Source organism: Esox lucius, chromosome 12 (assembly GCF_011004845.1).
Source record: "Esox lucius isolate fEsoLuc1 chromosome 12, fEsoLuc1.pri, whole genome shotgun sequence".
NCBI lineage: Eukaryota > Metazoa > Chordata > Actinopteri > Esociformes > Esocidae > Esox > Esox lucius.
Genome location: NC_047580.1, coordinates 29,955,201 through 29,977,130, shown reverse-complemented (window position 1 = coordinate 29,977,130; position 21,930 = coordinate 29,955,201). Strand labels below are relative to the sequence as shown.

The 21,930-nt window shown below is 48.7% G+C and overlaps 1 protein-coding gene across 18 annotated transcripts in view; it reads left to right on the top strand.

Moving 5' to 3' along the window:
- huwe1 (HECT, UBA and WWE domain containing E3 ubiquitin protein ligase 1) overlaps nt 1–14,945 on the top strand; it is a 50,465-nt gene extending 35,520 nt beyond the window's left edge. For 13 of the 18 annotated variants that reach the window (XM_029123964.2, XM_029123975.2, XM_029123972.2 and 10 more), the window contains 23 exons: nt 580–790; nt 922–1,046; nt 1,359–1,582; nt 1,850–2,065; nt 2,511–2,692; nt 2,791–3,460; nt 3,815–4,544; nt 4,839–4,930; nt 5,162–5,318; nt 5,740–5,875; nt 6,194–6,408; nt 6,971–7,209; nt 8,547–8,649; nt 8,834–8,980; nt 9,123–9,368; nt 9,454–9,571; nt 9,761–9,901; nt 10,514–10,801; nt 11,082–11,187; nt 11,522–11,639; nt 11,989–12,170; nt 12,562–12,752; nt 13,944–14,945. In XM_029123964.2, the coding sequence (XP_028979797.2) occupies nt 580–790; nt 922–1,046; nt 1,359–1,582; nt 1,850–2,065; nt 2,511–2,692; nt 2,791–3,460; nt 3,815–4,544; nt 4,839–4,930; nt 5,162–5,318; nt 5,740–5,875; nt 6,194–6,408; nt 6,971–7,209; nt 8,547–8,649; nt 8,834–8,980; nt 9,123–9,368; nt 9,454–9,571; nt 9,761–9,901; nt 10,514–10,801; nt 11,082–11,187; nt 11,522–11,639; nt 11,989–12,170; nt 12,562–12,752; nt 13,944–14,046 (4,940 nt within the window). In that variant the 3' untranslated portion in view covers nt 14,047–14,945. The remainder of the gene's footprint in view (nt 1–579; nt 791–921; nt 1,047–1,358; nt 1,583–1,849; nt 2,066–2,510; nt 2,693–2,790; nt 3,461–3,814; nt 4,545–4,838; nt 4,931–5,161; nt 5,319–5,739; nt 5,876–6,193; nt 6,409–6,970; nt 7,210–8,546; nt 8,650–8,833; nt 8,981–9,122; nt 9,369–9,453; nt 9,572–9,760; nt 9,902–10,513; nt 10,802–11,081; nt 11,188–11,521; nt 11,640–11,988; nt 12,171–12,561; nt 12,753–13,943) is intronic. The other 5 variants (XM_029123980.2, XM_029123968.2, XM_029123971.2 and 2 more) reach the window with 5 other exon arrangements.
- The last annotated feature ends 6,985 nt before the right edge of the window (nt 14,946–21,930 follow it).

Genomic DNA, 21,930 nt, shown 5'->3' with positions numbered 1-21,930 from the left:
TGGTTGCCTTCTCACCAAGCTGCTTGCCTATTGTCTTGTAGCCCATCCCAGCCTTGTGTAGGTCAACAAGATTTTCCCTGATGTCCTTACACAGCTCTCTGGTCTCGGCCATTGTGGAGAGGTTGGAGTCTGTTTGATTGAGTGTGTGGACAGGTCTTTTATACAGGTAACGTGTTCAAACAGGTGCAGTTAATACAGGTAATGAGTGGAGAACAGGAAGGCTTCTTAAAGAAAAACTAACAGGTCTGTGAGAACCGGAATTCTTACTGGTTGGTAGGTGATCAAATACTTATGTCTTGCAATAAAATGCAAATTAATAAAAAGTCATACAGTGTGTTTTTCTGGATTTTTGTGTTAGATTCATAGTGTACCTATGATAGAAATGTCGGACCTCTACATGCTTTGTAAGTAGGAATACCTGCAAAATCGGCAGTGTATCAAATGCTTGTTCTCCCCCCTGTATGTGGCGGTGTGAGGCACGTGTAGAAGTGTTGTCACATGTTGACATCTGCCTGCACTTTGCGCTGATCGGGGGTTTATTAACTGGCCCGTTGACCCGGCTCTGTTTTCCACCCCCAGCCTCCCTGAGTCCGGACATTGTGGAGACTTCTGAACCGGCGGCGGTGGGTGTGTCACAACTGGAAGGGTCTCCCATGGATACCAGTAGCCCCGCCTCTGCCATGCAGGAAGAGCCTGCTCCTAACTCCACCCAGGCTGTCCATCTGTCCCAGGAGCTGTCGGGGAGTGGCGACAGCGGCCTGACGGACAGGCAGACAGACGCGGACACAGGGTGAGGATCCACGGGCCATGAGGCTTTGCGTTTAGACGGCATGATGTGTCCCTGTTGATTACGCCCACGGGATTGTCTGCACCAGCCTGAATGAACCTGAGAAACCCAACTCATTCTGTCTCTGTCTGTAGCTCCACCTCTGTCTCCTCCCCTGGGGAGACCATGCCCCGCAGTGACAGCGCCGACAGCCAATCCCAGGCCATCCAGGAAGAGCCCCTCCCATCCACCAGCAACGAGGATGAGGACCCACTGGCAGGTACAGGATTTTCATTGGTTGGTTTCTTGGGCAGTGGGGGGGAGGGTGGGACAAAAGGATAGTGTTCAAATGTTAAATTGTCATTGGTGGCTCCCAGCTGTAGTCCAGCTACTACTTAGTGTGTGGCGACTCTCCAACGGACATGCCACCCTGAGCGCTTGTCTGTGGCATGGACCTGTTCTAACCTGATTCATGCCTGATTCCACTGGTGCGGGTTTACAGCGCAAGGCTGCACGCCCTCGCTGTTTTTGAAGTTTGGCCCACCCGATTTTGCAGAATGCAACTTAAAGCTCTTTACCCCCCAACCCCCAGGCATCAGTCTACCAGAAGGTGTGGATCCATCCTTCTTGGCGGCCCTCCCGGAGGACATCCGCCGTGAGGTGCTCCAGAACCAGCTGGGCATCCGGCCCCCGGCTCGTCCCCCTGCTGCATCCACCCTCCCCTCCACCGCTCCACCCGTCCTGGGAGGAGGCCCTGGGCTTACGGAGGTCAGCCCGGAGTTCCTGGCTGCCCTGCCACCGGCCATACAGGAGGAGGTGAGCAGTTAAACTAGGGATCTCTGGGAAACCTTTTCATTAAGAACTTAGCAACATACTTGGCCGCGAACGCATTCAGGAGGTATGTACGAAGTTGTCGTAAAGCTTTCGAGTTGGTTTCGACTTGATTTCAACTGGGAGCAGTGGTTCTCGGCCACATTTAGCAGGACATGTTGGTCAGTGTTCAAATGCAACATACATGGGACTGTTGTATAGAATCGCAAATCCGTAATGATGTCTGTGCCCCCCCCCCCCCCCCCCACCAAGGTGCTAGCCCAACAGAGGGCGGAGCAACAGCGCAGAGAGCTGTCCCAGCAGCCCACGCAGGGCGACACACCCCTGGACCCAGTCACCTTCATCCAGACCCTCCCTTCAGAGCTGCGTCGTTCTGTCCTGGAAGACATGGAGGACAGCGTGCTGGCTGTCATGCCCCCGGACATCGCCGCCGAGGCTGCCGCGTTGCGCCGCGAGCAGGAGGTGAGTGTAAGATTCAACCTTTTTTTATTTCTCCCCTACACACTATCAACAAAGAACAAAATTAACTTGAAAATAACTTCCTGATCCAAAATTAACTTAGATATTAGCCTTAAGTATGTATAGTGGTTACTTTACTAAGAATTTACCTGGTTAAGCCAAGGAAGAGAGTAATAGTTAATTGATAGTATTGCAGCGTTCAGTAGTCTCATGTTTCAGACAGGAATAATGGCGAACACTGATGTTTATGCTTGGGTTTGGCTACCCAGAATGAAACAGTAGTTTAAGCCCATTGGACAATTGCAAGCATTGACAGAACTTGACTTCCTGTGAACTAATATAAACGCATGTCCTGTTGTATGACAAACAACTAACTCACAGCAAAGTGTACATTCATATGATCTCTCGCTACTGAGTGATTTGCTCGTGGTAACGGTTTATTTGACGTCACCAGGCTCGCCAGAGGCAGTTGATGCACGAGCGGCTGTTTGGCCATAGTTCCAGCTCGGCCCTGTCGGCCATCTTGAGGTCGCCTGCGTTCACCAGCCGCCTGGGGGGCAATCGAGGGGTACAGTACACCCGCCTGGCCGTTCAGAGGGGTGGAACCTTCCAGATGGGCGGGGCCAACCACAGCAGGTGAGACGGACACCGCGCGTGGGATCTTACGCCACCCGCCCCCCGCCCGCCCCCGCCCCCCCCCACCCACCCATTTTAATGTGTTGTGTCCTCCCCAGGCCGTCCAGCTCCAGCGTGGACTCCCTGCTCCGGCTGCGCGGCCGCCTGCTCCTGGACCACGAGGCCCTGTCGTGCCTCCTGGTCCTTCTCTTCGTGGACGAGCCCAAGCTGAACACCAGCCGCCTCCACCGCGTGCTCCGCAACCTGTGCTACCACTCCCAGACGCGTGGCTGGGTGATCCGCAGCCTCCTGTCCATCCTGCAGCGCAGCAGCGAGAGCGAGGTGTGTGTGGAGACCGCCCGGCTCGAGGACGCTCGCGGCAAGAGGGCCGCCGCTGCTCAGGCGGGCTGCGGGGGGAGTAAAGGCTCCACCGCCGCTTCCTCCCTCTCCGGCCCGCCTCCCTCCTCTTCCTCCCTGGAGCTTCTCAACCGGGTGGAGTCTCGCAGCTCCTCCCAGCTCTCCTGGCTGTCCGTTTCCATGGACGCGGCGCTGGGCTGCCGCACAAACATTTTCCAGATCCAGCGAGCGTCGGGGCGGAAGCACGCCGACCGGCACTCCGCCGGGGGGACGTCAGGGGGGCCCGGGAGTACCCTGGGAGGAGGAGGGGTGCAGGGGGGTACGGCGGGATTGGCCTGTGCTGGGGGCGGGGGGTCGACTGTACACATCCACCCCCAGGCTGCCCCGGTGGTCTGTCGGCATGTCCTGGACACGCTGATCCAACTGGCCAAGGTAAGAAACCACTTAGTACTGAGGATGGATGGACCTGTGCCGCGTTCAGACGGACAGACTAGTTTTAGATTTATTTAAATTTTTCGTTTGACCAATCACATCGCCTCTGGCAAAGTTCTCATGTGAGAAGATCTGATGCAATTGGTGTGTTTAGGCGAAATGTGACTATCTTGTTAAGAAAACTACTGGCAAGACACTGCCTGTTCACCACATCCTTAGTCATAGTCTTTATCTCCAATTGATTATTATTATACATTTTTTTTTACATTTCATGGAAATAGGGAACTAAAATGGCAGGTAGAAAAGCAAAGTTGTGTAAAGCATTGGTGGTTAACAGTCTGAACCTGTCTCCAGGTGTTCCCGAGCCACTTCACTCAGCAGCGCTGTAAGGACCTGCTGTCTTCCTCCACCTCTGACCTGGACTCGCGTCTATGTGCTGCTGCCTCCATCGTGACTGGAACTTCTGGGGGTGGCTCACGATCCTCCCAGTCCTCCAATTCCACCTCCAACACCCCCTCCGCCCCCTCCTCGGCCCAAAACTCCCTGGGTGGAGCCGGCAGCGGCACGCCCAACACCCCGCAGTCGCTCGGCATCTCCACCGACTTCTGGGACCTGCTGGTGAAGCTGGACAACATGAATGTGTCGAGGAAGGGCAAGGCCTCCATGAAGTCGGTGCCCCTGGGAGCGGGAGGGGAGGCCGAAGGTGCCCAGTACAGTCTGGAGGCTTCGCCCCTGGGCCAGCTGATGAACATGCTGTCCCACCCGGTGATCCGGCGCTCCTCCCTGCTCACAGAAAAGCTGCTGCGTCTCCTCTCGCTCATCTCGATCGCCCTGCCGGACAACAAGGCCACGGAGGTCCCCGCCGGGCACCCGACGCCGCAGGCTGCGGCCGCCGGTGCCGGTAACGCCGCTCCTGGCGCTGCGGCCGGCGTTGGCGCCGTGGGCACCGTCTCGGCCTCTGCCCAGGGGACCAGCGTTGGGGGGGTGTCGGGAGTTCCTTTGGGAGTCCCGGCCCAGAGTCAGAGTGCCTCCTCCTCATCGGCTATTGTGTCCATACCGACCAGCACAGGAGCCAGCTCCACAGGTAACCCCTGACGAGGCTGGGCCGTAGAAATGCAATGAGAGTGGAGTTGGTTTTGGAACCTCTGACTCTGGCCGTTTATGTGGGGATTGCCGTTCTGTTAATTTTGTTTCTATGAGAAATGCACGTGTTCTCCTGTTTATATTGGAGTAGGATAAGATTTACTTTGTTTTGTTGTGTGATTTGTTGTGTGCTGCTTGCCCACGTGCACAATACACCACACAATACCCATCATGCAATTCTGTCAAGGTTAGTCTTTTCAGGGAGACTCACCACTATTGTCTGTTGTCTCCACAGGGAAGCATAGAGCGACAGTGCTTTGTGTTGAGGGTGACGCTAAGCTCGCCTCCACTGGTCTGACTGAGAAACAACTGCAGCTCTCTGTCGAGGTATTTAGCGTCTGCTATGCGACTTAAATGTAATGTAAATGAGGGCATGCGCTCACAGCCGGTGGATAAGAGCGCCTGCTAAATGCCTTAGATGTGAATGTGTACGTTTTGTTGTACGAGAAAAACAACGTTTGAAAGCAGGGAACTTACATCCTGGCACTTTAAGGTGCTGGAACGTGTTGTCGTGGCTGTGTTAAGGACTGAGTAACCCCCCCCACCTCCCCTTCCCAGGTGCTGACCAGTCACTCGTGTTCAGAGGAGGGCCTGGAGGACGCAGCCAACATCCTGCTCCAGCTCTCCAGAGGAGACGGGGCCACCCGGGACACGGTATTGCGCCTCCTGCTGTCTGGGGCCAGACACCTGGGTTACACACTCTGCAAACAGATCGGTCAGTATGCATGCCGTCGTTTTCTGAACACGCACACAGCCACTCTGGCAGGAGTAGCATGCGCCCCACAGACAGGCAAACATTACTGGAAAACTAGTGTCAGATGTCGCTAGGTTTGGCTTGTTCAGCTAATGATGGTTAAACAGTGCAATTTCAATGTTGCGTTGATTTGACAGTCAGTAGAAACCTGCAGTGAGTAATATTTAGGCCTTTTGAGATTTCTTTATAGTTTGCTGTGAAAATTGTCTCCTTTCAGTTGCTTGGGGCGCTCATTAATGGGCGGTGAGCTGCTGGTAGAGCAGTCAACCTCTGAGAAAATCCTGGGCTACTCGTTGAGCGATTTCTATTTCTAACCCCCTTCTCCTCTCAGCAAGCTATTGGCTGTGCTATTTCTAACCCCTCCCACCCTCTCCTCATTTAGGCACATTATTGGCTGAGCTGCGTGAGTACAACCTGGAGCAACAGAGGAGAGCCCGGGCCGATGCACAGTCACCTGACGCCCCTGCAGAAGACACTTCTCTCTCTGCCAGGCTGAAGGCTGGCAAGCTGTCTAGCAGGTGAAGAGAGAGTGGGCATGGGTTAGCTAGAGGTTAGGGTCTAGCCCTAGGAGGTGAAGAGATTGTCTGAGCATGGGTTAGCTAGAGGTTAGGTTCTAGCCCTAGGAGGTGAAGAGATTGTCTGAGCATGGGTTAGCTAGAGGTTAGGGTCTAGCCCTAGGAGGTGACAGAGGGTTTAGGCGGAGGTTTGTTAAACCATTTCAATAGGCTAGAATCAGTTGTCACTCTGGCTTCCACCAATGAATTCCTGTGTAACTCCGCCCAGTCTATTCCTGTGTAATGACTGTACTTTGCCATGTCGCCTGTCTGCGCGTGCTGGCGGGGGCGCAGGTTCGACGGCTCGGAGAGCGTGGTGATCGTGGCGGCCCAGAAGCGGACGCTGGGTGGCCGGGAGCTCCAGCTGCCCTGCATGTCCTCCCTGACGTCCAAGACGTCCACCCAGAAGTTCTTCCTGCGTGTCCTGCAGGTCATCATCCAGCTCCGGGAGGACACGCGCCGGGCCAACAAGAAGGCCAAGCAGACAGGACGACTAGGTGAGACCGCGGTGGTCGTCCTTAGTGATGGAACTTGGCACACATGCTCATGGACACTAGTGTGGCAGACCCGCAAAGGTTTCTCAGCTGTCAGGGGCTGGATCTTTGACTCGCGTGACGCGACTCGATGAGCCTTGCCCGTAGCGATTTGCCGTTGTACATGGTTGCTCTTGTGGCCCCGAGGGCACCACTGTAGTTCACGCGCTCAGTTGGCGAAACGTTCCAATCGTTTGTGGAAGACAAGTTTAACCATGCTAATATATAAAGATGCGCTAAGTCAGTTATTCATGCTTTACCATTGACGTCGGCTGATATGCAATCCTCCCAGTGACCCAGCCGTGACCTCTGTTCTAATGTAGATATTCCATGTTGTGTGGGTCACGCGTGCGTGCCCAGGGTGTTCTCTGACTGCTGTCTCTCCTGTGTGTGTGTGTGTGTGTGTGTGTGTGTGTGTGTGTGTGTGTGTGTGTGTGTGTGTGTGTGTGTGTGTGTGTGTGTGTGTGTGTGTGTGTGTGTGTGTGTGTGTGTGTGTGTGTGTGTGTGTGTGTGTGTGTGTGTCCAGGCTCCACCAGTCTGGGCTCTGCCAGCAGCATCCAGGCGGCTGTGCGTCAGCTGGAGGCCGAGGCTGACGCCATCATTCAGATGGTGAGAGAGGGGCAGCGGGCGCGCCGTCTACAGCAGGCACCCCCGCCCTCCGCCGCCGCCGCCGCCACCACCGTCGGATCCTCCGCGGCTGCCCCCCATGTCCCCGCCGCTGCCCCCCCTACCGCCGGCACGGCGAGCGCTGCCACGGTTAGCATGGTGGGCCGCACCACATCGCACCCGCTGCGACCGAGGCAAACGGGACTACATTCAGACCTGCACACTGTTGATCCGCGACACTGCTAGTGATGTCGCCTGGGGTCAAGTAGTAACCGCTCTCCTTAGATTGGATTCACATGACATTCAAGTAATTCAGCAGACACTCTGAACCAGTGAGTGACCTTCACTAGTGAGTGCGTGGCGTTCCCCTACTTTCTGACACCGAGCCCAGTGCTCCTGCCCAAGTTGGCTACAGTTTAATAAACCGTATTCAGCCTTGCTTGTTGATGAGTAGTCCCGAAGTTGCACTGTCTGTCCATCAGGCAGTCTGCTCTGGCTCTGAGAGAACACAAACACTACTTGATCCCCGGTCTGCCAAGCCTGTGTTTGTATTGGCCATGCGCTCGCAGACCACACTCAATTCCATGCATATTGATTAGAAAAAGGGTCGGAGTATACAGACGCCTCACGGCCGACCCCGTCGTTACCTTGACACCCAGGTTCCACCGACACGGCCGGTGATGGCAGACAGGAGGGAGGGGGCTGCCGGTGATCCATTGTGTGGTGGGGTGGACACCATGTGGTGTGAGTGCCGGGCGCTATGCCGACAGGGTCTTGGCCGCCATGTTTCTAGAGGTGCCCGGATCACTGTGCAGTGGGGCTAGTGTTCTATTGGGGGGGAGGCTCCGCTGTGGTGTGTTCTGCCAGTGCCTGCTCTTTTGTTGTTATGGGGTGTGCGTGTGTGTGTTTTAGGTCGAACTAAACTCATGTTGACCACATGTCCCCATGAGTATAATGAAACCAGATAACAATTGGACTCATGGGGACCTTTTTGCCGATCGCCAAAAGTCAATTTTCCGGTTTAGGGTCAAATTGACAGTTCATTTTTGAGTTGGGGTTTCTTTAAGGTCCAGGCGTTGTTGGTTAAGTTTAGGGTTAAGGTTAGGCATTACATCTAGGTAAAGTTTAGGCATTAATGTTACTTTATTGAGGTTAAGGTTAGGGTTAAGATTTGGGCAAGGGAGCATACAATTTATATTTTCTGGTCCCCATGAGGATAGCCATACAAACCTGTGTGTGTGTTGGCTGGCTGGCTGTCATGGCTTCGTGCTTCTGCCCCCCCCCCCCACCCCCATTGCTGCCTCTGTCTGCAGGTTTGAGGATGTCAGCATCGCTACGATGGTGCATCATTATGCTGGAAAACAGTTGGCCTTGTGTTAATCTGTTCTCTCTTCCTTCTCTCTCTCTCTCTCTCTATATATTCATCTGTCTTGTTGGTTCTTTTCTTACTCCCTCTTTGTCTGTCCTCCGTCTCTCTGTCGTGTTTCTCTGTCCAGTCGGAGGTTGGCTCTGTGTCGGAGCCTCAGGCCACTCAGAGGGATGACTCTCCTATGGATGTGGACCAGCCCTCCCCCCTCGACCAGGACCCTGCCGCCCTTGGTGAGATTAACCAGCACGGTGCTCCCACCCAAACCCTTGATCAAATAGCTGTAAAGGATGTAACTGATTTACGTAGTAGGTATTCTACAGTGGCTCTAAGTCACTACCTCTGGTGCGAATAGCGCTTTACAAAACGGGTCTGGGAATAGTTTTTTTTAACCATATATTTGATTATTTTGTGCAGATGAAGGCAGCAGCCAATCAGAGACAGAAGAGCGTCTCCCAGACCTCCCCCTGCTCAGTGAGCAGCTGCTATTGGACGAGCTGTGGGACATGCTCGGGGAGTGTTTGAAAGAGCTGGAGGAGTCCCATGATCAGCACGCTGTTCTTGGTATGTTATGTTTACACTATTTAACCTGGAAGGAGAAACCAGAGTTTAACTGCAGCGGTCAGAACAAAATAGAATAAAACAATACAAAATAAATATCTGTTTGCTGTTATGCTTTTCTCCAATGTCTTCTGTCCGTGTCCAGTTCTTCAGCCAGCGGTGGAGGCCTTCTTCCTGGTCCACGCCACTGAGAGGGAAAGCAAGCCCCCCGTCCGGGACACCAGAGAGAGCCAACTGTCCCACATCAAAGACGAGCCTCCCCCTCTGTCCCCCGCACCCCTCACCCCCGCGACCCCGTCCTCCCTGGATCCGTTCTTCTCCAGGGAACCCTCCTCCATGCACATCTCCTCCAACCTGCCTCCCGACACACAGAAGTTCCTTCGCTTTGCTGGTGAGTTTCGGGACGGCGGGGGGTTTTGGGCTTTTCTCGTCCGTTTGGTTCACCGTTTTCCTCCCTTTCTCTCGTTTCCTGACAGAGACTCACCGCACAGTGCTTAACCAGATCCTGCGCCAGTCCACCACGCACCTAGCCGACGGCCCCTTCGCTGTCCTGGTCGACTATATCCGCATCCTCGACTTTGACGTCAAACGAAAGTAAGAAGGGTCCCCCCCCCCCATCTGGGTCATTCTCTGGTACCGATGGGAAGAACACATGTTTTTCCATCTCTTTTCCTAACAAACACAACACTAATCTCCAGGTGTTTGACGGAAAGCACGTCCCTTTCATAAAGCCTTTTGGGTTTTTTTGGTTGGTTTTTTTAACCAATGCATTGGTCCCTCTAGGTACTTCCGACAGGAGCTTGAGCGCCTGGACGAGGGTCTGAGGAAGGAAGACATGGCTGTGCACGTCAGGAGAGATCACGTCTTTGAAGACTCTTACAGAGAGCTGCACCGCAAGAGCCCAGAGGACATGAAGAACAGACTGTAAGCCTACGATACTACACACCCAGGACTTCACTGCCTCTCCGATTGGAGGGGGCTCTCTCTCGGTCACTCCCTGGCTTTCTCTCTCGGTCACTCCCTGGCTTTCTCTCTCGGTCACTCCCTGGCTTTCTCTCTCGGTCACTCCCTGGCTTTCTCTCTCGGTCACTCCCTGGCTTTCTCTCTCGGTCACTCCCTGGCTTTCTCTCTCGGTCACTCCCTGGCTTTCTCTCTCGGTCACTCCCTGGCTTTCTCTCTCGGTCACTCCCTGGCTTTCTCTCTCGGTCACTCCCTGGCTTTCTCTCTCGGTCACTCCCTGGCTTTCTCTCTCGGTCACTCCCTGGCTTTCTCTCTCGGTCACTCCCTGGCTTTCTCTCTCGGTCACTCCCTCGGAGTCTATCACAGTTCCCTGTTTATTTTTCCACAGGACAGAATAATTCAATTGTGCTGACCTTTCTCCTCTCTCTCCTCTCCCTTCCTCTCTCTCTCCTCTCCCTTCCTCTCTCTCTCCTCCCCCTTCCTCTCTCTCTCCTCCCCCTTCCTCTCTCTCTCCTCCCCCTTCCTCTCTCTCTCCTCCCCCTTCCTCTCTCTCTCCTCCCCCTTCCTCCCCAACAGCTACATAGTGTTTGAAGGAGAGGAGGGTCAGGATGCCGGAGGCCTGTTGAGGGAGTGGTACATGATCATCTCCAGGGAGATGTTCAACCCAATGTACGCCTTGTTTCGCACCTCGCCCGGCGACAGGGTCACCTACACCATCAACCCCTCGTCTCACTGCAACCCCAACCACCTCAGCTACTTCAAGTTCGTGGGTCGCGTGGTGGCCAAGGCGGTCTACGACAACCGACTGCTGGAGTGCTACTTCACGCGGAGCTTCTACAAGCACATCCTGGGCAAAAGTGTCAGGTGAGGCTCACGGACTCACGCACCCACACATACACCATGAAACATCCACGGCCTGAGGTACCACATTTCACCTTTTTCATGATGCCGACATTTCCGTTCTCTGCGTATCCCTTTCATTTCTGTGAATTCAAAACTACATTTTCTCGTCCCACTCAGGAGTAATGGTGTTCAGGTCATCCAGATGTACTTGTACGTAGCCGCAGGCATGTGTTGTGTTAAGGAGTATCAACTTCCTGTGGACATACCCAGTGTTCATGTGTGCGCGCGCGTTTCCCCTCAGGTACACGGACATGGAGAGTGAGGACTATCCGTTCTTCCAGGGCCTGGTCTACCTGCTGGAGAACCATGTTTCCACGCTGGGCTATGAGCTGACATTCAGCACCGAGGTACTTCCTGTCTGTCTTCTATTAGCCACAATCAGAAAGCCCGAGGTTTTTGTCACACGGTCCCTATGGGCGATTGTTACAAATCCGGCTGACCTAAATTATGACTAGCAGATGCCAGCCCATGACCAAAGATTAAAGAAGATCAAGTATGTTAAATAGTTGGATTTGTGTAAAGCTGGCCAAAACCTCTTAAATTTGATTTCATTATGTAGAAGGGCTGCTAAATCCTTCGTTTCTCTAATTCTTCCGTCATCCCTCCTCTCATCCCTTCTTCCTTCCCTTTCCGTGTTTCCCCCACCCATTTCTTTCGCCCTCCCCCACCCGTCTCCCTCAGGTCCAGGAGTTTGGTGTGTGTGAAGTGCGGGACCTGAAGCCCAATGGAGGCAACATCATTGTGACGGAGGAGAACAAGAAGGAATACGTCCACCTGGTCTGCCAGATGAAGATGACAGGTGAACACGGGCACACGCCCACTGTATGAATCAGTCGGTCATGTCGTCCCCAAATCAGTTTCCATCAGCAGCTGTAAAAACGGGCTGTACAGGAACCTTGCCTTTAAAAGTAAATCTGCACTTCTGAGCCTGTCAGGCATCAAGACTAAGATACATGAATTCATGTATTAGAGGTGTCCTTATAAAAGTGAGTGTTCATGTAGTTACATTTTCATGACCTTGTCTGAAACACTTTGCCTGAAGGATGCCTCTGCATTTTTAGCAACCTGCCGCAAGAAACAATGGGGTGTGGGGAAATGAAACTCCGACTGAAGGCTGTGTCCTCTTCTCTCCTCTTCTTGGGCTGTAGGTGCGATTCGTAAGCAGCTGTCAGCCTACCTGGAGGGCTTCTACGAGATCATCCCCAAGAGGCTCATCTCTATCTTCACCGAGCAGGAACTGGAGCTGCTCATCTCTGGCCTGCCCACCATAGATATAGATGACCTTAAGGCCAACACTGAGTACCACAAATACCAGTCCAGCTCTATACAGGTACACACACACACACATCCGCCCCCCCCCCCAACCAGTCCAGCTCTATACAGGTATACACACACACACACATCCGCCCCCCCAACCAGTCCAGCTCTATACAGGTATACACACACACACACATCCGCCCCCCCAACCAGTCCAGCTCTATACATGTACACACACACACACATCCGCCCCCCCCCAACCAGTCCAGCTCTATACAGGTATACACACACACACACACACACACACACACATCCGCCCCCCCCAACCAGTCCAGCTCTATACAGGTACACACACACACACACACACATCCGCCCCCCCCCCCCAACCAGTCCTGCTCTATACAGGTACACACACCAACCAGTCCAGTATATGCAACCCCAACGGTTCCTCCCTTTCCCCTCAGATCCAGTGGTTCTGGCGAGCTCTGCGTTCCTTTGACCAGGCGGACCGGGCCAAGTTCCTGCAGTTTGTGACGGGCACATCGAAGGTCCCCCTGCAGGGCTTCGCTGCCCTGGAGGGCATGAATGGAATTCAGAAGTTCCAGATCCACCGGGACGACCGCTCTACAGACCGCCTACCGTCAGCTCACACCTGGTACATAACCCCCTCCCACCTGGTACAGTTTAGACCGGACCAGCCATGCTCCTCTGGTCTGCAGGTGGAATCCCGTCCAATTTAATGCAAACATTTTAGGCCGATCTCATTTGATCTTTGGTGCCCCAGAAAACGACTTCGGTGCAGATCTGAAGTTGTCAGGATGTTCTGCGTCGGTTGATTACACAACTGGGCCCTACAGGGAATAGGCTCTGTGCACAAGTGTATGGACGAACCGCTTTAGCCAGATGTTGGCATATAATTTTCCGGTTTACTTAAGGCGATCACCCGCGTCACCCAAAATTTCAGTTTTTAGTAGATGTCTCCCAGACCTGCCTAAAATAAGCGTTAGTGATGTCCATCAAATTGCTGATGCCTGGTCCCCTGCTCCAACAAGCAAGCGGAACAAGGGATTCAAACTCTACGTGAGTTATCTGCACAACTACGAGGGTAAGTAGTTTACTGTGGTGTGCCGGCCGGCTGTCGGCTAAGCTAGTTAGCGACGTGTTCCTTTTTAGTGTAGTATTAGGCAGGACAATAGAACGCATACAAATTCACCCTAGCCTCAAAAACGGCAAAAGAACGCTGGCTGAGCTGGAACGCTAGCGCGTCCCCATAGCAAGTGAATTGAAACGAACCTTCGTTCAGCCTCTTCAACCTGAATGAAGCTTAAAATTCCATAGCCTCAAAAAAGCACCAAAACAGGTCTCTATTTTACTACTATAACCTCATTTCACAACAAAACTGAAAAATAACAACTAGCATAGGAAGTAAACATCTGGTCCTATATGATATTAATTGCGCTTAAACCTGCATTACGTGGAAGTATATAAAAAAATCGCCTTTTCTGACTTTTTCTAGTCTAGCGTTTGAAGTCATTGAATGGCGCAAGCCATATTTTATTAAAAAGAGGACATTCTCCTGATTAAAATGATGCCCCACTTCTACCTTGAAACTTAAATGAGTCATTATATATTTTTTTTTTCGTACAACAGCATCACTCATCTTGTTGTGAGTTTAGGTGTTTACTAATGCGGATGAGTATCAGTAAGTAAACCGGAAACTGCAATACCGACTTCTAGACAAAAGCGGAAGTTCTTCACTACGCTGGTGCACAGAGTCTATTGGTCTTAATAATGGCTGCCGTTGTACGTTCCCTGATAACCAGTTGGTGTCTTGCCTCCCTTTTAGCTTCAACCAGCTGGACCTCCCAGCCTACGAAAGCTACGAGAAGCTGAGACACATGCTGCTGCTGGCCATTCAGGAATGCTCTGAGGGATTCGGACTGGCTTAACCACACACACACACACACGGAGGCTCAACATACACGGAGACTCTTAACACACACTGAGACTCTTAACACACGCGCGCGCACACGAGCGAATTTAGACTTCCCTACCCCGACAACGTTAAACTGAAGACACATAGAGACAACGCCATACACACACACACACACACTCTCACACCATTGTAGACATTACTGGGTGACTTGTTTGGAGACATGACTTCTAGACTTGTTTCTGGTTCCTGATCCATATGAAGAGACCGATAGACCAGCTGAGCGAAATGATGGATGGACGGACGGACGGACGTTGCCTACTACACACAGAGCCTCATTTTGATAGACACACGTCTTCAGTGTAGTGTGTCTCCCTCCCACAGTGAAATGCCAGAAACCTGCGAGAGAGTGACTTCGGAGGATTAAAAACGTGGACTAATATAAAAGACATTTTTCTCCATTTAGTTTGGTTTCTCTGTACAAAAGGTTTGGGAGTTTATGTTTAATCTTTTTTGTTCTTCTCTGGCTGTGTAAAAAAAAAAAGAGAAGTTGTTTGTGTGTGTGAAAAGGATGGTTATAAAACCTTTGGGGGAAAAAAAATGTTGGTTGTTTCTTGTTGCAAATTTGTGACCTCAAAAGCCTTGAAGATGGGGGGTGGACATTTTTATGGGGAAGGAAAGTGCGAGAAAAAGAACTTGAGAAGTTTTGAAGAAATTCAAAGAAATGCACTTTTCAAAGTTTTGTGGCATTTTTAAGGTAGAATGGTAAAACAAAAATGAAGAGCGCAAGTGAAGACAGATGATAAAGAAATTAACCACAAATTCTAGAGTATTTTTGGCTATTAAATCGCTGACCCAGCCTTGACCCTTTGAAATCAGAGTGAAATAACTACATGAATAAATGCATAAAATTGAGTTGTTTTGAGTTTCTCTTTTAACAATGTTTTAGCCGTGATCTATGTTAACCTGTCACCCTTCATCTCAAACAAGCCAATCATATAGCTCATTCTAAAAATGCGTCATTGCATTGATGCATAAAAAAAAAGTAGTATCCCTTCCCTGATGATTGAGTGGTCATTCTTTTTAAATATAATTGAGATTGTCCTACCATATCAAAGTCTAAAAGTGATTGCGAACATCGCCAAAGGCTGGACTTGTCACAGCTTGTGCTTAGTCGACATGCAAACGACCTTACACTGCATTGGTATGAGTTCCATTACACATTTCACCAAAGTCAGTTGGCATATAAGTTACCTGAGGAAAAACGTAAGCATTGTACCGTTTACAATTCTCTTCAGTCTCACCTTGCTAACTGTACGTTTGTTGGAGACGGAAGGACTGTCGTCAGCACTTCACCAGACGTGCCCCTACCCCTTGGCTGAGTGTCCGGGTTGAGGGGACTGGAAGACTCCAAATGGCCGAAACAGTAGGCCCCTGGTGCAGTCGGCCCCATCTTCGGCTGAATCAGATTGATTTGTGTGCTGTGTTCTTAGGGGCGCATTCACTCAACCTCGGGAATCAGAAGCGATCCATCCAGGGCACGAAGTTTCCGTTCCACCACATCCCAAAGATGCTCTATTGGGTTGAGATCTGGTGACTGTGGGGGCCATTTCGGTACAGTGAGCTCATTGTCGTGTTCAAGAAACCAATTTGAAATTATTCAAGCTTTGTGACATGGTGCATTATCCTGCTGGAAGTAGCCATCAGAGGATGGGTACATGGTGGTCATAAAGGGATGGATGTGGTCAGAAACAATGCTCAGGTAGGCCGTGGCATTTAAACGATGCCCAATTGGCACTAAGGGGCCTAAAGTGTGCCAAGAAAACATAATTGGCCCGCAAACTTGCCTGACCTTTACCCTATAAAAAATATATGGGGTATTGTGAAGAGGAAGATGCGATACGCCAGACCCAACCATGCAGAAGAGCTGAAGGCCACTATCAGAGCAACCTGGGCTCTCATAACACCTGAGCAGTGCCACAGACTGATCGACTCCATGCCACGCCGCATTGCTGCAGTAATTGAGGCAAAAGGAGCCCCAACTAAGTATTGAGTGCTGTATATATTCATACTTTTCAGTTGGCCAACATTTCTAAAAATATTTTTTTTGTATTGGCCTTAAGTAATATTCTAATTTTCAGAGATACTGATTTGGGATTTTCATTAGTTGTCAGTTATAATCATCACAATTAAAAGAAATAAACATTTGAAATACATCAGTATGCGTGTAATGAATGAATATAATATACAAGTTTCACTTTTTGAATGGAATTACTGAAATAAATCAACTTTTTGATGATATTCAAATTTTATGACCAGCACCTGTATATGCACTGGGACGAATGGCTAACACAGCAGCTGCTTCATTTCTAAAGTAATCATTGGGGGGTTTTGCAATAACATTTTAGTTTTTCTTGCTCACACACACAGCAGAGACCATTTTGTTTAGTTTAATTTATGAAGAGTTCTGCTATTTCAGCAAGATCATTACCTAAGACAGGCCTGTACCTCAAAATCAAACAAACTATGATGTTCCCTTTGTTTTCACAATAGCGTATTGTGTGTCTTCAATACATAAGATCTTTCACTTGTGTATGTTCTGAGACAGACTTGTGTGGTCTTCATTTTAAATAGATGCTAATAATGTCATGAATGTTCCACGTCTGGTGCCCCAGAAATGTCAGTTCGTCATGAGGGGATATATTTTTGCTTGCTTTAAGTCTGGCAATTTTCTCTTCATATTACTATCTCAAATTAAGAAATCTAGAAGCTCTAACATTGTTGTGATGTCTTTGCTTTGATACATTGCATTAAAAAACGAGTTCATATAGTAGACCAGGCTTCTCATACCCAGGTCCTTTAGACCTAGGGTATAGGATTTAGATCCATTAATAGAGGCTGAACAAATCATTCTGGTGATTGCTAGTCTGGACTATATTTAGCTGAGTAATGTGTTCCTACTGGAAAGGAAATAGCCTGCACAGGCCTACATACTGTTAACATTGTTATACATCTGACAGGTGATAAAAATAGATCATATTTTTCTGAAGATGAACCTGGCATGGAAGACTTCACACCTTGGCATTACTAAGCATGGAAACGTTAGTTTCAATCCTTCATCTATACCAGAATTGAGTATTTCCATTTAAAACTCCACATTGCCCTTTCAAAAGATTACTTTGTTCTCTTAAGAAAGGTATCATGATTTTATTGAGGCTAAAAACAAGTGTGCCTTTATTTCGGATGTTGTGACTCATGGAAAAAGTTTATTTTTTGTTTGTGTGGTTGCTATTAAAAGGTCATTGCTATGCAAGTCAACATGCAGTTGCTGTAATTGAATTACTGTTATTTGTAAAGTGAATTGCATCCAGTGAAGAACCGTAGGAACACCTTTTTAACATGAAATGCTACGATTAGACTGCACATTATTATGAGTGTTGCTGTTTAATGGGCACATTGTGTATCCTTTTGGCTTGTATGATACTGCTGGGAATGTGAACTTCTCTTAGGACGGTTTTATATAGTTTAGTAGGCTGCATGTCTCGTTCTACAGGACTCAAGGTTGGGGTTCTAACATTTCATGACGTCTAAGTCTATGTTAACTATTTAACTATTTAAGTTAACTGTTGCAGTCCCAAAGTAGGCTATTCGTTGTGATTAAGTTAATTAAATAATACATTTGGTACATTAATATTTGGTAGTAATGGCAACTATTTAATTGAAGGTGGGATAAACCAAGGAATACTTTAAAACACTCGATAAACATTGGGGTCTGGTTTCACAGACACAGGTTTAGCCTAGTCCAGGACTAAAAAATCTAGTTCAATCGGAAACTCCATTCAGCTAGTTTTCTTAGTCCTAGACTAGACTTAATCTGTCACTGCCGAAACTGGACCTAGATGATCTACATGTTGCACCGCAACCCCAAGTGTGTAGTTAAAGGTCATTGATTTTGGTGAATAGGTCTCCAATACCTGTGCTAGACAGCAGAAAGCCTTTTTGCGTTAGTGACAGAGGTGGAGTTTGTCAACATTTAACTTCAATCAGCACTCAAAAAAACATATTTGCTTTTATTCAGCCTGTATTGTTGGAAGTCACTGGTCCTGTAGATATTTACACGATTCTGAAAACGGCAAAGGGGAGTAAGCCGACACGAAACCCAGACCTTATTTGAAGTGGATCTATGGAAGAATTGAATGGTGCAAGAAACGCAGGTGACGCTGTTCCAGTTGCGCCGCAAGGTGTCATGGGTATTATGACTCATACTATTCCAGTCAATTTCAGGGTTAATTACTGTTAATTATGCCAATGTCGGTCATCACAGTCAATACATGTTGGGATAGCCGTTATATGTCAAGCAATATTGGTTTGGCTGAACCATTCAACCTAGAGTGTATGGACTATGGCGATATTCGCATAGGAATACACTAAAACAATTTCCAACTGTTCTGTCTTCACACTTGTCTGGGCACATCCACCTTCCTGTCGCTCTCCTCACACTCAACCCCACCTCCCGTCTCTGTCCTCTCACCCCCACCCTCCCATTACTCTCCTCCCACCTCACCTCCACCCTAAATCCCTCTCACCTACATCCTCCTTCATACAGCAAGGCACTGTGGTGTCATCACCCCCCTTTCTGGCCTCTCTGTCTCCTGCTACCAGCTCTAGCGTGGGCCAACGGGATCTTCCTGACCACTTGCAGTTATAACAGAGAGAATGGGAATTTCCCCATGGCACTCGGCACACTAATTTAGAGGACCCCCCACCAGATGTTTTGCACTCTGTGGGATTTAATTGTATGTAACCTTATTGTGTTATCAAGGGGTGACTTTTATTTTAAATATGTATTTAATTAATCGTGAATAATGATGAGGGAGAAAATTACAGGCGGTCAAACAATGAGCAGTGCCGGCCCTAGCCTTTTGGGGGCCCTAAGCAACATTTAATTTGGGGGCCCCCTCTCCCCTTGTGGTCCAAGGCCCCCTAGTGTCTTGGGGCCCTAAGCGACCGCCTTCATTTATGCAAATCACAAAATAATCAGGAATCCATTAAGATCTTTAGAGGTGATTTACATCCAGTTCATGGATGACCCTGGCTCCCGCAGAGGGGGATGCAGTTGGATTGCAGTGTTAGTTAAAAAAGAAAAACGGGTACCTTGTCTCATTTGCATTCTGATGACTCCTAATGACAGGTGGTTAGGTCAATCAAGCTGGAAGGGTGGAATGTGTGGGTGTTTTTGGTCTAGATATATTGGTTAAGCATGCAGTGTGTTAAGAGCCAGAATGGAGTCGATTGGGCTTCTGAAGATATCTCTACATCGACAGTGTCAAATACATTGGGAGGTGCTGTAGTTTAGCAAAGCCTTAATCACAAAATGGGTGTCATGGACTTGGGGGGGAAAAAGGGCAACAAATGAATAATGTTTAGTGGTGCCAATGTGTTTTTTTTACAATACGTTGGTAAAGGTATAACCAGATAAACAAAAATGGCTCTAAGAAAATAAAGCAATTGCCTATGATGTGAGTGTTTGTTTGCCCAGTCATGCATGGTGAATTAAATTAGGCCCTCCGTCATGCAATCATTTCCCTCCACACACTAAGCCTGGGTTTTAGATTAGCTACCGTCGCCCACCAACCATCTTCTGGCATCCTCCTGGGTGAGCTGCAGATGCAATTTAGCACTCAGGTACCACCTCTTCCTACACACACACACACACACACACACACACACAAGTGATTAAGAATGAGTGAAGGTGTCTGCTACAGTGTGGTGGAAGCTTTGAGATTTAGTTTCACAAATTAAAGTAGAAAATAATTAGATTCTTTATATGGGGATTTAGCAGGCAGGCGAGGAGCGAACAGACTGATTCCATTGCAATGGGTTTCCAATTTCAGAATGTATTGTGGTGTTTTGTTCATAGCAACTATGGTTGCACCATTGTTTTTTCATGTTGCCATGGCAGATTAGTAAATGTGCCTTTTTGTCACCGAGCACTGTTAATGTGTTTTGATGTGTTATTATTTATACATGTCTGTTGTACTAAGCTGCAGTGGGTATCTGTATCCTCTAGATGGCACTCAATTCTGATCTGATTCGGATTCTGAAGCTGTCTTGCTTTCCTTCATGTTCAACCTTTTTTAAGGTTTGAGCAGTTTTATAACTGGAATATATCATAGATGTTTATGTATAGAGCCCAAAATGATGATGATAGGTTTTATTTTTTTTTACCACCTGAAAGCATTTGATGGGATTCAGTAGGGTAGTTCTTCCAGTCGACTTGTCTTTTCTGCTGATGATTTTAAACAGATACGGATGGAGGGAGGAAATGGCAGGCAGTGGAGCTGTCATTAATAAACAGAGTACTGTGTGTTTGAGCCAGAAACCTCTTAGCTCTCAGACTAATACTGCACGACTACTGCCCCCCCCCCCCCCCCCACCTACCACATAATTCAAAACATTACCAAGACCCTGTGTCACTGAGAGAAAATATTAGAGCGAAGCGAAAGAGACATTTTAACGGCAGTGTAGCCAACTTCCTTCTCTTTGGTGAAAATAAAATGAATGGGAGACGGAGTGAGTTAGTTACTGTAATTGGTTTGTTGTTCCTGAACACGCTGTCTTTTTCTTAATGGCAGAAAGGATGGAAGTGTGTTGTTTTGCAGTGGGAATTGATGACAGTGATTAACCATTTGCCCTGGCATGGAACAGTTCCTCTTGGCAGTTCACAAACCTCCTTGGGAGTGTACCCGACTGCATTGACTCATGGGTGGGGACGGGGTGGATTGTTTTTAGTAATTAATAATATTTGTACAAAATGAATAAATGGTCTTGATGGGCGTCTTCTCCATGGTGGTCTGAGAAACCATGTTTTTGATCAGGGGACAACACCTCTCTTGATATGCTTTTGACTATATCCCGGAAGTTTCTTTACTGATACTTTAAAAAAAATGTTTGTTCATAACTAGGCTTAATTGTAAATACAGGAAGTTAGCCCTTATCATAGGCTTTGCAGTTAAACTATGCAGTCATTTCTCTTATTATAGCTGTGTTTACAGGATATCTTTGGTTGTGAGAGTAGATGATGATCAGATGATGGCGGACAGATACATACACTGTAAAATGACGAAGCTCTTGGTTTTATGAAATTAATAATTTAACCCTGGAAATGTGCGGTGGCTTTTAGTAAGAAAACTAATTGATTTCTCCCATTCAACATCATAACATACTGTATATCCTACCCTGTCTGTAATGGCACTGCTACAGGTCTAAGAAAGGCTCCTCCAGCATTAACAGAAGGTCAAACATTCGTAAAGGTGTTATGTTGCGCTGTCATGCCTTCAAAACCTCACAAGTAGCCCTACATAGTGTATGCACTTGTTTTGAACAGAGTCCCTAGAGTGTGCTGTGCAGGGAGCCATTTGGGCTATGGGCCATGTATTTGTATGTCTGGCTGGACAGCTTGTCATCACTTTCTGATTAGGATGCTATTTGTGTTCTGCCTGTGAAGAATATCCTTGCCCTGAAGGAGAGGAGCCGAACGCCGTGTCGAGGGCCAGATGTTGAGCAGAGGTTGGATGAGAGGTTCTCAGAGTCCTCCAGCCCTGTAACCCAGCCAGGACTTAAGTCATTAAAAACCAAACATGACAAATATTCCAAAACAGAGGTAAAAGTATTATTGTTTATGTTTATTTTTCTAAGCTTGTTTTTGATATATATATATTTTAACATTTTGTTACAATTCACCCTAATGAACACAACACAGGAGAGGGCCAGACTCTACCCTGATACTTTCACTTCAGTTCTTGAAATGTATCTACCCTAGTGATTCAATGTGAACTGAGATGTTTTTTGTTGTTGTCTTGGGGTCATTGGATTCACTGGGCTCTGCAAGTTATCATGG